General features: G+C 48.1%; 1 protein-coding gene and 1 long non-coding RNA gene across 2 annotated transcripts in view; one reads left to right on the top strand and one right to left on the bottom strand.

The window, feature by feature from the left end:
- The window catches only part of LOC307222712, a 17184-nt gene extending 8083 nt beyond the window's left edge, over window positions 1-9101 (top strand). The window contains exon 2 of the long non-coding RNA XR_013841859.1: window positions 8859-9101. This is a non-coding gene — a long non-coding RNA (uncharacterized lncRNA). The remainder of the gene's footprint in view (window positions 1-8858) is intronic.
- On the bottom strand, window positions 991-14534 carry LCAT (lecithin-cholesterol acyltransferase). The gene is made up of 6 exons (XM_079988147.1): window positions 14313-14534; window positions 9107-9263; window positions 8131-8246; window positions 5424-5519; window positions 4130-4354; window positions 991-3368 (listed from the first exon to the last, which is right to left on the bottom strand). The coding sequence occupies exons 1-6, from the start codon at window positions 14455-14457 to the stop codon at window positions 2770-2772; spliced, it is 1338 nt and encodes a 445-aa protein (XP_079844273.1). The 5' UTR covers window positions 14458-14534; the 3' UTR covers window positions 991-2769.

Genomic DNA, 14534 nt, shown 5'->3' with positions numbered 1-14534 from the left:
AGGAAAAGGGGGACATTTCGGGATCAAATCAGAAACTGGAACAGCTTCTCTAAATCAGGGACATCCCTGGAAAATAGGGACACTTGGAGGCTCTGGACTTTTAAACACATATCTGTAGTCCACACACAATGAAGCCCACAAAAATCAAGTTGTAGTGTTTTGTTCCCTCTGGAACTTGAGTTTACCTGCTTTTAGCATTCCAGTTCAAACATCAAGGAAAATTGTGCAAACGCAGCATTCCCTGCCCCCCTGCCTACCCATTGCACACAGCAACACACTCAGGTATCAGGTTCAAATTCCAGCTTCTTTTTAAAGTTCACAAGGTCACATTGAGCCACTTGCAACCTCTCAACCTAACCCACGTCACCAGATTGTTGTGAGGAAAAAATGTGCAAGGGAAGGGATAATGTCCAACCGATAAATGAAATGAAATGAAATTTGTAATAGCTATAGTCGGGAAAAACTTTTGTCTTACAATATACAGTTCAAAACCAGCCATTGTAGCTTAGCATGCAAAATGACCACCTTTGCATTGCTGATGCCTTGCAGTGTACACACATTAACATATGTACAGACAGAGATAAAGTACATCCAGTACTCAATCCTGAGATTACCAAGACCCTGGGAATGCAGGTAAGTCTGCAATCCTATGCACACTTACCTGTGAGTAAGCCCAACTGAACATAGTGAGACGGACTTCTGAGTAAGCATGCATAGGTTTCTGCTGTGAATCCTAAAGACTGACTGACATGAAGCAACCAAGCAGAGGAAGCACAGAAAGGAAAAGATAAAAATCAGCACCAAGCAACTCAAAACAATAAAAAAAAAATGCCTGTGCCGTGATCATTCCAAAATCATTTCTCTTTAAATTAAAAACAAATAGTTGTGCCATCCCCAAAGCCCCAGTGTCAGGCATGAGACAGAAAAAACAAAATACATTCATAGAACTTTCACATACATTATCTCAGAAATCCTTTCAACAGCCCTGTATAGGTCAGTACAGCATTTATTATTCCCATACAGAATTGGTGGAACAGAGGACTAAAATTATTCAGGGGTGTTACCAAAGAGAGAACCAAGAGTGTGGGAAAATATTTCAAGTGAGAGGGCTTTATATTAGGGAGCACTTTGGGGGGACTTTTCTTTCTCTGTATGAAAGTTGTCTTAAAACTTTTAGCGTCCATGGGGGTTTCCTTCCTTCCCCAACAGCACCTTCCTGGAAGCAGTGTTGGCTTGGGAGATGGAGAGTGGAAGGACCCAGCCCCTAGGCCCTGCATTCACCACACATCAGATAAATCCAACTGGACAAGTTCAACTTTAGCTTGTCTCCTTTCCCATTTCAATGAGTCCTAGGCTAGAACCTGTTTACTGCAGCAGAACTTAGCTGTGCAACTTGCCAAGTAATAAATGAGAGATATTTTCCACTTGTGGGCAGTGTGCTGTTCTACCCTATCTAGCTAATGTGATTGGGCTCTCCTCTTGGAAATGATCAGGATTACAGAGTTAGTTAAAATGAATCCCGCCTTCCCTTTATAACAGTTACCCCCTCCTTCATATAACCTCCCACACCCCTTTTCCTCACCAGGATCTACCTTACCTGGACAGGTGAGCCTAGGGTCACTCCAGGATTAACCCTGCATAACTACAGGCCATAGGTTGGGAGGCCAGCTGGGCAGCTTGGCTGGGGGCTTGGGATACCTAAACACAGCCTTCCCTTCCTTTAGGAGGGGCAGGCCAGTGAGAAAACTGCAGGCAGAAGTGGCTGTGGCCATGGGTGTGCTAAGCATGTTGCTGATGCCATGCAGCTTGTCTATGGGATCAGGGTGCTGAGGCTGCCCAGGGCAGGGGCCTTGTAGCCAGCCAAGTTCTGCAGAGCATAGGGAAGTCCTCTAAGAAGAGGGATGTCCTCATCACCACCATGTTGGGAAGTGCAGCCAGAGGTGAGAGCAACTGGGCGGTTGCCCTCCAGATGCCCCACAGCCAACACTGGGGAGCCAAGGCCAGAAAGGGGTAGCAACCAGAGAATGAGAGAAGCCCAAAATCAACGTGATATAAAGACTGTGTAAAACTGCGGCTTCCGGCTTTGTCTTTAGTCTTCTGGAGGGGGGGCAGTTGGAGGAGATGGGGAGGATTTTTCTCCTCTCCTCCTGCTGCCACCCCTTTCTGGAAGATGCAGTCAAAGCCAGAAGCCACTGTTGGGCACAGCCTTTACATGTTGGCATCAGCTCATCATCCTCCTCTTCTGGCTGCCACCCTTCTCGGGTGCCCTGTTAAGCTTTAAGACAATTAATACAGCCTATACTTCTTGTGTTTAATATGTGTCTGACGATGTGTATGTCTAGATATACCCACAACTCCATGCATACGATGAAGGGGCTGCAGCCCAGGAAGGCATATGCCATAATAAAATGTGTTGGTCTACAAGGTGTCCCAGGACTCCTTGTTCTTTTTGCATTGAGTAAATAAAGCTCTGGGCTAGTTCACCTGCCTACCTAACTGAAAGCATGCTGGGGGAACATGAACTCTCAGGGGCCCCAACAATCACACCAGCAATGGAAATTTGCCAGGCAGCTGTTGGCAGGAGCAATTTGGAGGAGTCTTTCCCTCTCAGAGCAAGCGGGGAGGCAGGATCCTGCAAGGCACCTCTGCATCCAGCTGTGTTGCACATAACACTGTAGACTTTGGGGGGTGGGGGGCTCGGATGAGTCATCCTGCTTCCTGTCTATGCAGGAGGCATAAAGTGGCCCCAATCTCCTCAGCGCAGGGCCTTCATTTCTCCTGTTTGTGTTGGGTCTCTGAGAAGCCTCTTCCTCCTTTCCCTGCTTCATCTTCTGCTGCTGTGGCTTTCTCAAAGTTTCCCAGCAGGATTTCGTTGATGTAGTTGAGGGTGCGGTTGTCAAAGATCATGTTGAGATGCTCCACACCAGGCATCTCCACCACGTGCACCTTCTGTTCCTGCTGGCCATGCCATCGCTTGCAGAGCTCTAGGCTGCGGCGGCTAACGCTGTTATCCCCATCCCCATACACAAAGTCAATGGGGTCCTCGTAGGGGAAGCGGTCGTTGTAAATGTAGGTTTCCGCAGTGGGGAAACCCGTGCCATAGATGCAATACACCTCAACCCCTGGGGCAGGCAGCCCCTTCAGCAGGTCCTTGGTGTCGTTCCACATGTACCAGCCATCCTCAAAGTTAATGTCAGTGAAGAGGCGTTGGTAGTCCCGGTAGGTGTAGTTGTAGGAGGGGGTAGAGATGAAGGCATGGGTCTCGGGCCAAGCTATTGTGTCTGGGAACATCCAGGGGCTGGCTGTGGTCATGCGCTTCTCCTCACGCAATTTGATGCTGGACATAATGGGGATGCCCTGCTCATCACCTGAAATGCAGACCAGCTTGCTATCAACTGCAGTACTGGCATAGACCTCCAACCAATCTCCCAGAAAGCTCAGGAAATGGACTTGAATGCACATTCAAATCATGTTTCCCACTTCAAAGAATTCTGGGCATTGTAGTTTGTTAAAGTTGCTGAGGATTGTAACTCTGTGAGGGGCAAACTACAGAGCCCAGGATTCTCTGAGGGAAAGAAGGAGCTTAAAATGTGCTTTAAATGTATAGTGCGTACATAGCTTTAGTCTTTTTATGTTTCATACCACACAATAAACAAAGTATATTGGAGTTGAACAGCACACATCTGGAAAACAGCAGGGGAAAAAGACTACGGCTGTGAACATTCTGCATCTTTAAAGCTCAGCTGAGTTTTATGGAAAGCACCGAGAAATCCCAACACAATCCAAAGAGAACCATCTCCATTTTTTTAGCAGCAATAATAAAAAGGGTGGGAGATGCACCCCGCCCCCCGAGATACTCATGTCTAGATTAGTTTAGCAGGAGGCAATAAAAGACAGTAAATCTGTGCTAGAGGCCTGAGAGGATTTTTGTTTTTTAAAAGTGCATTTAAGCTCCACCCCCATTTTGATAGCTCCACCCCCCCATCCCTGAGCCTCAAGGGGCCTGGCAGCAACCCCAGACAGTGGAAGAGGAGGGGAGGTCACCCAAGTAAGAGGTGCACGCAGCCTTTTTTTTAGTCTGGAGGGACCAGATATTCCGGCCCACCTCACCTGTTAGCAAGCAACTCACCTGAGGCCAGGACCCTTATGGGCTTCACTGCTCCCCCCCAAGGAGCTCCCAGAGAGATGAAGCCCCGGATGTTCTGGCTTTTCCAGGCCTGGGACTGCTGGAGGAGGAAATAGAGGATGTTGAGGTTTCCCAGGCTGTGTCCAATGAGGAAGACAGGCTTCTGGTAGGCCTTACGCATTTCCTCCACAAGGCTGCGCAGGTCGCAGAAGTATTCCTCTTGCTGATCTGTGGAGACATAGTTGGGGTTGCTGGATTCAGCCAGCCACATGGCCTTGCTGGCCCCCCCCCCCCCAGTGGCCATCCAGGCTGCCCCACGGTGTTGCAGCAGATGGGGCTGGGATGCATCTTTTCCCAGCCCTATTTGGAAACACTGCCATGGGGGACTGAACCCGAGTTATTCTGCATGCACAGAAGGTCAGAGGTGGAGATTTGCGCAAGGCCTCCTCGCGAGTCCTTGCCAGTTGTGTGACTTGAACAGTGTGTTTTTAAAATGAGGTGCTGCAGAGGCTCAGGTCCTCCAGAAGCCACGCTCTCCTGTCTGCAAACTCTGACCACTAGTCAGGGAAGCCTGGTGCTTCAGAAGCACCAGATATTGTTTTCTTGTATGTTCCAAGCAGATTGTGGAGACTCCGACACTCAAACCTGAGGCAGCTTCCACTCTGCTGAGCGGCCAGAAGAGGTGGAATGTACGACCAGACCTCATTACAAACTTCCAGTCGGTAGAGCATGGGACTCTTCATTTCAGGGTTGTGGGTTCGAGCCCCACGTTGGGCAAAAAGATTCCTACATTGGACTGGATGACCTTTGTGGTCCCTTCCAACTCTACAATTTTAAGATTCTGTTTTTTTAAAAAAATCAGTCATGGGAGGCGGGATTTGCACCAGGGCTGTTATGATGGCGAAGGAAGGTAATTGTTGCCCTTTCCTTCTGTGCTGTTTCCCCAAAATCTGCCTTAGCCACACAGCGACAGGTATGAGTGTTGGGGGGCATTTAAACTCCCCCCACTCAAGAGGGCTGCTTTCACCCCTCTCTCCTTGCCTTGACCTCACCGTCATTCCATGGTTGCTAACAACAACAACAACAACAACAACAATGATAATAATAATTTATTATTTATACTCCGCCCATCTGGCTGGGTTTCCCCAGCCACTCTGGGCGGCTTCCAACAAAATATTAAAATACAATAGTCTGTCAAACATTATGCTTCAGGGGAAAGCATTCCTGCTTCCCACCCCTTGGCACACTCGCTGAGTCCTCCTCACAGCCCCCTCCCTAGTTATCCATTTGTACTTACCGGGCCCAATCCTCCAGTCATAGGGGGCGGCGCGCACGGTTTGGTCTCGCACATAACCATTATTGACCAGGTGCTGCACCAGTGTGTGCATGTACCCTGGAGGTAGGAGGAGAGAGGAAGAGGTTAACAGGAGGGGGGGCAAGGGGGGGAAGGCTGGGTAGGTGACCTGTTGGAGGGGACCACTTCCTGCTCTGAGGGCTCCCTGGGTTGCTCCAACCCTCATTGGGTCCAGCACATTAGAAGGCAGGAGTAAGGATGCCCAACTCCTCAATATATAACTCCCCCCCCCCCACTGCAAAAACCCTCTGGTACCTCAGGTATCGGAACAATATCCACTTCCCAAGGTGTGGAGTGAGCAGCTTTTTATTGTTGTTGAAGCAGGAAAGGCAGAAATTGCGCCCTTTTAAAAAAATGTCTTTAAGAAAGAAACCATATTGAAACACTAAACATACATGTTTTTTCCTAGCTAAAGATTCTTGTATTCTGGTAAACGCCTACAAAAAGGAAATTCTGAACAGTGGGAAATGGTTGGGCAGAGTGGGTGGTGCATCAAAAATTTCTGGAAGGTCCTCTTTCTTGCATGCCTATATTCAGTGCTTTTCTTGTAGAAACACAGGTCCCGGTATTCACCGTGAAGTTGTTACAGTAAGTGGCATACTTTTTAACAAAAGAAGAAGAGGTGCTGGTACTGTGTACGCTTGAATACCCCCTGGGGGGAAAACACTGCCTACATTACAAACTGAAAGTGGCGCACACAGGCTACCTTTTTCCAAAGAAGAGGAATGAGGGAAAGCCACAAAAGATCATGAGCAAGGAGGAAGAGAAGCCTTTCCCAGCTATCAGATGCCCCCTAAAAACCCACAACAAACCTAAGTCAGCCCCTGCACTCTAGCTCAGAAACAACTTCCAAAGTAGCTTTGAGTCAGAAGTGGGCACGTTTCATTCACTCAGTAATAAGTCTGTTCCCAGTCATTGCTGGGGGTGGTAATTACTGATTTTCACTAATTGTTTTCTACACATTTTACATTTAAAAAAGAAAGTGAAAAGAAAGTGAGGAAGTGGCGTGAGGTGCCCGCCACTCCAAGGAGGAAGAGGAATCAACCAGGGGAGGATATTGCAAGGAAGATGACCCTAACCAAAGTTGGGGGGGAGAGAGGAAAAACCACCTTTGCTTCCCAAGGCTCCCTGTTGACTACTGAGCACTGCAGAAGCATCTTGGAAATGGGCCTTGCTGCTAGATAAGGCAGCTCTCTATGACATGCCATGTAGGGCCCTCATTTTAATACCACTGTGGAAAAGTCTCTCTTTAGCAATGCTCAAGGCATGGGTGTAGCCAGGATTTTTGTTGGGGGGGGCAGGCCTTTTGTTAGGGGTGCAGAACCTGTTTGCTATGTATTTGTATTGATGGGGGCAGCTGCCCCTCCCTGCCACCCCTTGGCTATGCCCATGGCTCAAGACAACTCCAAGCAGACTGAAGCAGCAAACTTCCTCCACCAGAGAGATGACTGATTTGCAGGTAGTGAGGCATCTAATCATAAGCCTGCATTTTTCTCAAGCTTATATTTTGATCAGGGCCTGTATCTTAAAATGAGCTTAAAGATTTTCAAATGTTCATGCCAGGCAGAAGAGCAGCTGCCTAAGAACCTTGGCAAAATGTTTTTCCTCCTAGACAAGGGGGCCCCCTGATTTATAGCAGAAAACAATTCTCAAAGTCGTAAAAAGGGAATTACAGGCTGACAGCCAAGGTTACACTGACCCTACATATTACAGAAGATAAAAAAGCAGAGAAAAACATAATTAAGAGTGGGTAAATAGTAAAATAAAACCATGTGCCTCCCATTAAACTTGAGCCATATTTTCCTAAGGTTCAAAGGTCAAGAGCAATGGAAAAGCATCTAGCTGGCAGAAAGGAAGAGAATATTTTGGGAAGTCTTTTTCTAAAGTTGTTTCTTTCTTAAACTGAGATCCTTTTAAGATTTCTTTTCCTTTTAAAAGGTTATTTATGTTATGTATTAAATATATTGGCTTAAATGTAATTATGCAAAGGAATTAGAAGCTAAGAAATGTTAAATCCTTATGCTAGATTCTTATTTCATATAGTTGGAAGAGATCACAGGGGCCATCAGCCACCAGCCTAGCCCCCCTTGCCAAGCAGGAAACATCATTAGAGCACATATGGTTGTCAGGCCTTTGTTTTAAAGACCTTCAAGGAAGGAGATCTTTCAATGATGATCCTTGACATCTGTTTAAGATAAAAATTTAAGATTAACCATCTGTTTTGGAGGGCAATAGGGCAAGGTGAGCTGGTAATTAAGGTTCCTTGTTGAGACACATGTAAGATATATTACTACTTATTTGTCATTTATAGATAGAAGAATATATAGCCTTTTGTTTCCCATAAAAGGACAGAAGGAAATGGGTGTATCTTTTGTGATTGGTTCTAGCAAACAGCCAATAGGAATTTCAACCAGGCTGATTGGACAGAGGCAGCCACAGGAGGAGCAAGGGGGCTGGATTAAGGAAATATAAGTGCTGGCCAGAATGGCAAGAGGCCAGGCCAGAGCTTGGTAACCATATACCACTGTGCCTCATATTTATTTGTCTGACAAATAAATTATTATTTTAATTTCTCTATTGCTGCGTTGAATATTTCATTCCAGCTAAGCGTTAACCACAAGCAGGGTGCTACAGTAGCAATGCCTCCTACCAGCCAGTTTGCTCCTGTCCAGGTATTCCACTGTGTGGGTTTTGCCAAACCCAGGGACTCTGATTTGGACTCCAGGGGCATTGGACACCCTCCGAGTTGTCCTGTTGTAGATCACTCTGTGGGCAGAAGGTAGATTCAGGTGCAAAGCAAAACACAACCACCATGCTGGGATTTTCATTCCTGCCTATTAAAATGTCATAGAAAATACTTTTTAAAAAAAATTGTAATGATTACTATGTCCTGCCAACCTAGCTCACCTTGGAAGGGACGAGGCGATCGAACCTTTGTTCCTTTCAGTCTACCTGAGAAGTTCAACGTGTGAGGAGGTCTGAGCTGGTTGCTCCGAGCTCAGACCGCATGGCTCTCACAAGCAACTCTTGAGTTCCTATACAAATAACTTTTACCACTTTGTAACAGCCAAGTTTTACTGCCTGTGCAACTTTTCTGACTGATGTATAGAAAAGCACATGATCCTGACCTTTGAAGAGTTTGAAAGTAAACCAGTTTTTAACTTACCAAACATGTGGACTTTCCTATGCTAGGATAAGAGGGAACTCACAAGGGCCCATATTTTAAAGGCCTAACAGTGTATATTTTTACATTTTACTTGGTTTTGAGATTTTAAATCTTGACTGTGGTTTTCTCATTGATGAATATTTGCCCCAGGTTGGGATCTTGGCATCGAGGAATACTCTTTTTATACCTTTTTTTTTTCTTGCAACCAACAGACTACAGTCTCCATCATTGGCCATGCTGGCTGCTGGGATGGAAGAGAGTTGGAGCCCAATGACAGCTGGAGGGGGGGCACACCAGGTCCCCGTCCCCTTCCTGTGTTACTTTGTACTTCTACATACTTCTGGCTTCCACCATGGATGAAGCGTCCCTCACCCTGTTTTGGCTCAGTTTTCACAGACCCTCCTCACGTGAGGGAGTCACAGAATAACAAGCTATAAAGTGGCTTCAGCCAGCGACGTACTTGGTATTGTCAATCCAACAGTCAACCCCAAGAGGCAGGAACATGTTGAGGTTCAGCCAGATGGTGAAGAAGTCATCTGTCTGGCGGTAGCACATCCAGTTCACTACATCCGGCTTGTCCAGCTTGGCCTCTAGTTGGTTTCCCAGGCAACCAGGCACTGAAAGGGACCGGAGAAAGAGGAGTGGTAGCCTGCCTTAGTGGTGCATCTAAAGCCACCTGTGAAATGGATTAAAAGTCCTGGAGAGATTGCAGTTCTTTTGTAGCAACGAAAGAATGTGAGTGGGATGGGGGGTTGCTATATTTTCTAGAGGCCCTGCTCTTGGTGCATGGGAATTTAGAACTGATGAAGCTTTTCCCATCATGGGTATAAATGGTGGGCAAAGCTTCACCTGTCTATACCTTGGGAACAGGAGCTAGGCCACCAAAACAAGGTGGCAACCATTTTCCTAGCAAAAATGTACAGCCATTTGCCTGTGTGGTGAGCAGAGTTTCTTGCTAGGCGCTCCTGTCCTTGTTAGGCAGGGGCAGCCAATGACGCGCCTTCTAGATACTGTGGACTACAACACTCTTCAACCCCAGCTAGCACGGCCAAGGCTCAGGGGCTATGGAAATTTCAGCTCACAGCATCTGGGGGTACAATGTTTTGGACACCTTCTTCTGTAAAGCACCCAACAAAAGCAAGACACCGTTGAGAGTCTTTTTGTTAGGATCTTGCGGTAGGTGCGATGCCTATAGGATACTCATGTCACTCAGGTACCTTGGAAATGCCACAAGGAAAGAGGGTGGTGGTGGTTCCAAGCCCCTCCCAACCTTTGCTTTATTCCTTTTGAATCTCAGCCTCTGTGCTGTGCCTTTGACTGGGACAGGGGGATTCTCGAGTTTGCCTCCATGCTGGGTCCTGGAAGCACAAGCAGGCCTGAAGCCAGTTGCTTTGAGGTCTGAGGAAGTTTCTGTCACCTCCTGTGGCCAGCCTGCACCTTGAGATCAGCTTGTTGACTGATTTTAATTGTTTTTATTTATTTTCAAAGCTTTTTTTTTTTTTTTTGCTATGGCAAAAAATATGTTTTTAAGTAAGTCAAACAAAGCAATACAATAAAAACAATAGTGCAACTACAAAAAAGCTCAGCATATCTAGAAGAGACTTAAATCGTTGAGTACTTAAGACTATTAGGGAAGCCAAATTTTGTGCTGTACCTTGTCCTGTGTGTATGTATTTGTTGTATATATGATAAAATCCCACCAAATTTCTTTTCAAAACTTAACACATAAGGATATTCCCAGCAGCTGCAGCCCTGCCAAGTGGTCTTGAAGGACCGCACAACCTGGAGTAAGTAGCAAATACAGGTGAAGAAGAAGGACGCAGGTGGCGCTGTGGGTAAAAGCCTCAGTGCCTAGGGCTTGCCGATCAAAAGGTCGGCGGTTCGAATCCCTGCGGCGGGGTGCGCTCCCATCGTTCGGTCCCAGCGCCTGCCAACCTAGCAGTTCGAAAGCACCTCCGGGTGCAAGTAGATAAATAGGGACCGCTTACCAGCGGGAAGGTAAACGGCGTTTCCGTGTGCGGCTCTGGCTCGCCAGAGCAGCGATGTCACGCTGGCCACGTGACCCGGAAGTGTCTCCGGACAGCGCTGGCCCCCGGCCTCTTGAGTGAGATGGGCGCACAACCCCAGAGTCTGGCAAGACTGGCCCGTACGGGCAGGGGTACCTTTACCTTTACCCTTACAGGTGAAGAAGAGCCTGCCTGAGCATCAGTTGAATGCTTTAAGTCTGGTAAGTCTTTCCACAGGTTACCCTGGGAGACGACGTGCTTATTGCGAAAAGCAAGGCATGAGGAATCACTCCTGTTTGTGTGCTTGGGGGTCCTGTGTCCCCTTAATGTAAAAAAGATACCTGTTGATCCCACATGGCCAGAATGCCTGTCTTCCTTCAAGAGTGGCTTCCACAGAGTCTCCTAGTGGATTCTGCCAAAGGGCAGAGTGAGATTTCAGTCCAAGGGAGCTGCTTTGTGTTTTAGACTCCTGGCAAGGTCTTCCCACAGATGCTCTGAAACAGGTGCTCTGGTGGGATCTGGAGTCCCTTACCTCTGGGGGTTGCAATAATGTGATTTTGCCCATGCTTGTCCTTAATGAGCCTGCCATCCAGTTGGAGTCTCAGAACCTGCTGTCCACACGTCAGACGGAACAAGATGGTCATATTCCATACTGTACCACTTTAAGGGCATATGGGGGTGATGTCATATTTTTGAAAGCTTCCACACATATATGTGAAAAGCCTGCAAACAATGAAACTCTCAAGCCAAAAAGGATAGGGCAGCATTGTCATGGCTAAATCCATTGACCACACTGTAGGACGGATGTTGCTGCCTTTGGCCTAGCAAACATTCCTACCTGAAGCTAGAAGTAGTGCAGTCCAGGCTTCTGCCACTTTGAGTAATGTTCTCCACCAGCACGTGCAGCAGAGAAGATTGTACCACTTTGAGCTGTAGGTGTGGAGTGCTATTTTTACTGCCCCCAAATGTAACGAAGCTCTCTGTAAGTTAAGAGCATCAGATCTGGGAGAAAGATTCTGTCAGGGCCCTGGGGTTAGGTTCAGAATGGAGGAGGGAATTGCCCTCAGAGGGGAAAAGTAGAAAGTAATGCAACAAAATACAGAATACAAGTTAAAATGATAAAAGTTCCCACTGAATGGCCTTGACCGGACTTTGTTTTGTTTGCCTGGCGCTCTGAAAAAATGGTCTCTTTGGCCAGAGAGCAAAAGTGATCTAATTTGGTTCCTGTGTTCCTAGGAAAGGATGAGAAAAAAGGACAAGCACCAGGAGGTGTCTTTAAAGCATTCCCCACCCCCAGTCTAATCACCAGCGTCCTGCCATAAAGAGGTTTTGACAGGGCCAGGGCTATGGGATTCAACCCAGCCTTTCCTATATAGCCTTATAAAATACTTTAAAGACACCTCCTGGTGCTTGTCCTTTTTTCTCATCCTTTCCTAGGAACACGGGAACCAACTTAGATCACTTTTGCTCTCTGGTCAAAGAGACCATTTTTTCAGAGCGCCAGGCAAACAAAACAAAGTCCGGTCAAGGCCATTCAGTGGGACAAAACACTGTGCAAGATTATTCCAGGCAGGATCAAAAGGGACGGAGACAGGAGGAGATTCCCAGGGTGTGGGTGGGTGGGTGGGTGTGCACATACATGGGATGGAGAGGCCACTTTTGGGCCAGGAGTCAAAGGTTGCTCACCAGATTCAACACAGGACAGAGGAGGTCCTCTGCCTTTAACTCTTGCATTATGGAAGTGCTGATTTTTCTGCAGCGGGAGGGAGGGAGAGGTAAAGGTAAAGGTAAAGGTACCCCTGCCCGTACGGGCCAGTCTTGACAGACTCTGGGGTTGTGCGCCCATCTCACTTAAGAGGCCAGGGGCCAGCGCTGTCCGGAGACACTTCCGGGTCACGTGGCCAGCGTGACATCGCTGCTCTGGCGAGTCAGAGCCGCACACGGAAACGCCGTTTACCTTCCCACCAGTAAGTGGTCCCTATTTATCTACTTGCACCCGGAGGTGCTTTCGAACTGCTAGGTTGGCAGGCGCTGGGACCGAGCAGCGGGAGCGCACCCCGCCGCAGGGATTCGAACCGCCGACCTTTCGATCGGCAAGCCCTAGGCGCTGAGGCTTTAACCCACAGCGCCACCTGCATCCCCGAAGGCTTTAACCCACAGAGCCACCAGCAAAAATAAAATAAGAATTCCCTTCCTAGGTCCCACCCTCTACCCAAGATGAAGCACTGCAATTCGCTCTACAGTCTCCCACCCCAACCTATGGACAGAAAGGAACTTGCCACCCCAGGATGTCCTTCTGCTCAGCTCTCCCTGGTCTATCTAAGCATGACAATGCTGCATCTCTCAGAAAGGGGAATCAGACGCATTTAGGAGTTTGTGCTTGATTAACTTGGAGGCCAAGAAGGAGGAGATGCCAGGCAAGACACACTGCCTCCCTCTAAGCAAGACCCAGCAGCCACACTTCAGCTCAATTAGGGGGCTCAGTTAGGCAGCTGGGTGAACCAACAGAGTTTATTCCCAGTTTGACCATCACCCTGCTAAGCATGCATGTCAATGGGTTGCTACAAGGTGACCTTGTAGCTTCCATGTTAGATGCAAACGGGATAGATCTGCCTCCAGGTACAATCAGATGAGATGGACCATCTCATCCAGCCCCACACACTCTTGCCAAGGCCTCCTTCATGTGGGGCAATGAGGGAGAAGCAGCGCAATGCAGGACTCATGGAGAGGTTACCGGCCTGTGTGGTGTAGTGATTAAGAGCAGTAGACTCATAATCTGGTGAACCGGGTTCGCGTCTCCGCTCCTCCACATGCAGCTGCTGGGTGACCTTGGGCTAGTCACTCTTCTTTGAAGTCTCTCAGCCCCACTCACCTCACAGAGTGTTTGTTGTGGGGGAGGAAGGGAAAGGAGAATGTTAGCCGCTTTGAGACTCCTTCGGGTAGTGATAAAGTGGGATATCAAATCCAAACTACTACTACTACTACTACTACTCTTCTTCTTCTTCTTCTTCTTCTTCTTCTTCTTCTTCTTCTTCTTCTTCTTCTTCCTAAAGCGTCTTACAGGAGTGTCAGGCAAGGTGCAGTCAAATGCTGGGAGGACAAAGGAGAGCTTGCAGCCTTTTCTCTGGGAAAGTGTCCCCCACATGCTCTTTCCTCCAAGGGAAAGAATAGCATGGCTCTCCTCTAATCCTGGGAATCCCACCAGTGGTTCTGTGACCTCACTTTGATCACCGTTCCACCAATCTTCACCTTTATCTCAGACCTATTTGCATACCAATGCGTACCACAGAAAAGCCCAGCAGCCCAGCACTGCACACATCCGCTTCTAGGTATCCCAGCTGAGCATGTCAGGCCCTGAACTATCCTAGCTGTGAGCTTAATCAGACCCTACAGATCCATCTGCTTTGACTAGCATCTTCTCAGCCATCCACGTCTCAGGGGAAGGGGCACTACCACAGCCAAAGCAACCCAACACAGACTCTTCTCAAACCTCACACCTGCCTGCCCAACATTGATCAGCCAGCTGTTCACAAATGATCGCCCTCAACTATCCCACCGACCCCTCCCACCATGCCAACACTTTGCCTGCAGTGGGGAGCTGGCCTCCCCAGCCCCAGGACTGCCACTGCCCCCCTTGTCATGTGCCCCATGCCAACTTACCAAGCACCACAGGGGGAGTGTTGTTGGAGAGAGCTGCTTCTGGGGTGGTACTGGGTGGGAAGAGCACGTTGAAAAGCCAGAAGGCATCTGCTGGTTGCCAGAGGACAAGAAAGAGGACAACTGCAGCCCCAGCTGAGCTCCCCATTCTGGACTCTGCTCTGTCCCTCCAGCCACTGCCTCTGGTCTAGAAAGCAGCAGCCTTTCTGCTAGAGCACACTATTT

Source organism: Podarcis cretensis (assembly GCF_951804945.1).
Source record: "Podarcis cretensis genome assembly, chromosome: 8".
NCBI classification, from domain to species: Eukaryota; Metazoa; Chordata; class Lepidosauria; order Squamata; family Lacertidae; genus Podarcis; species Podarcis cretensis.
Note: the sequence above shows the minus strand (reverse complement) of the source record. Positions and strands in the feature narration are given on the sequence as shown.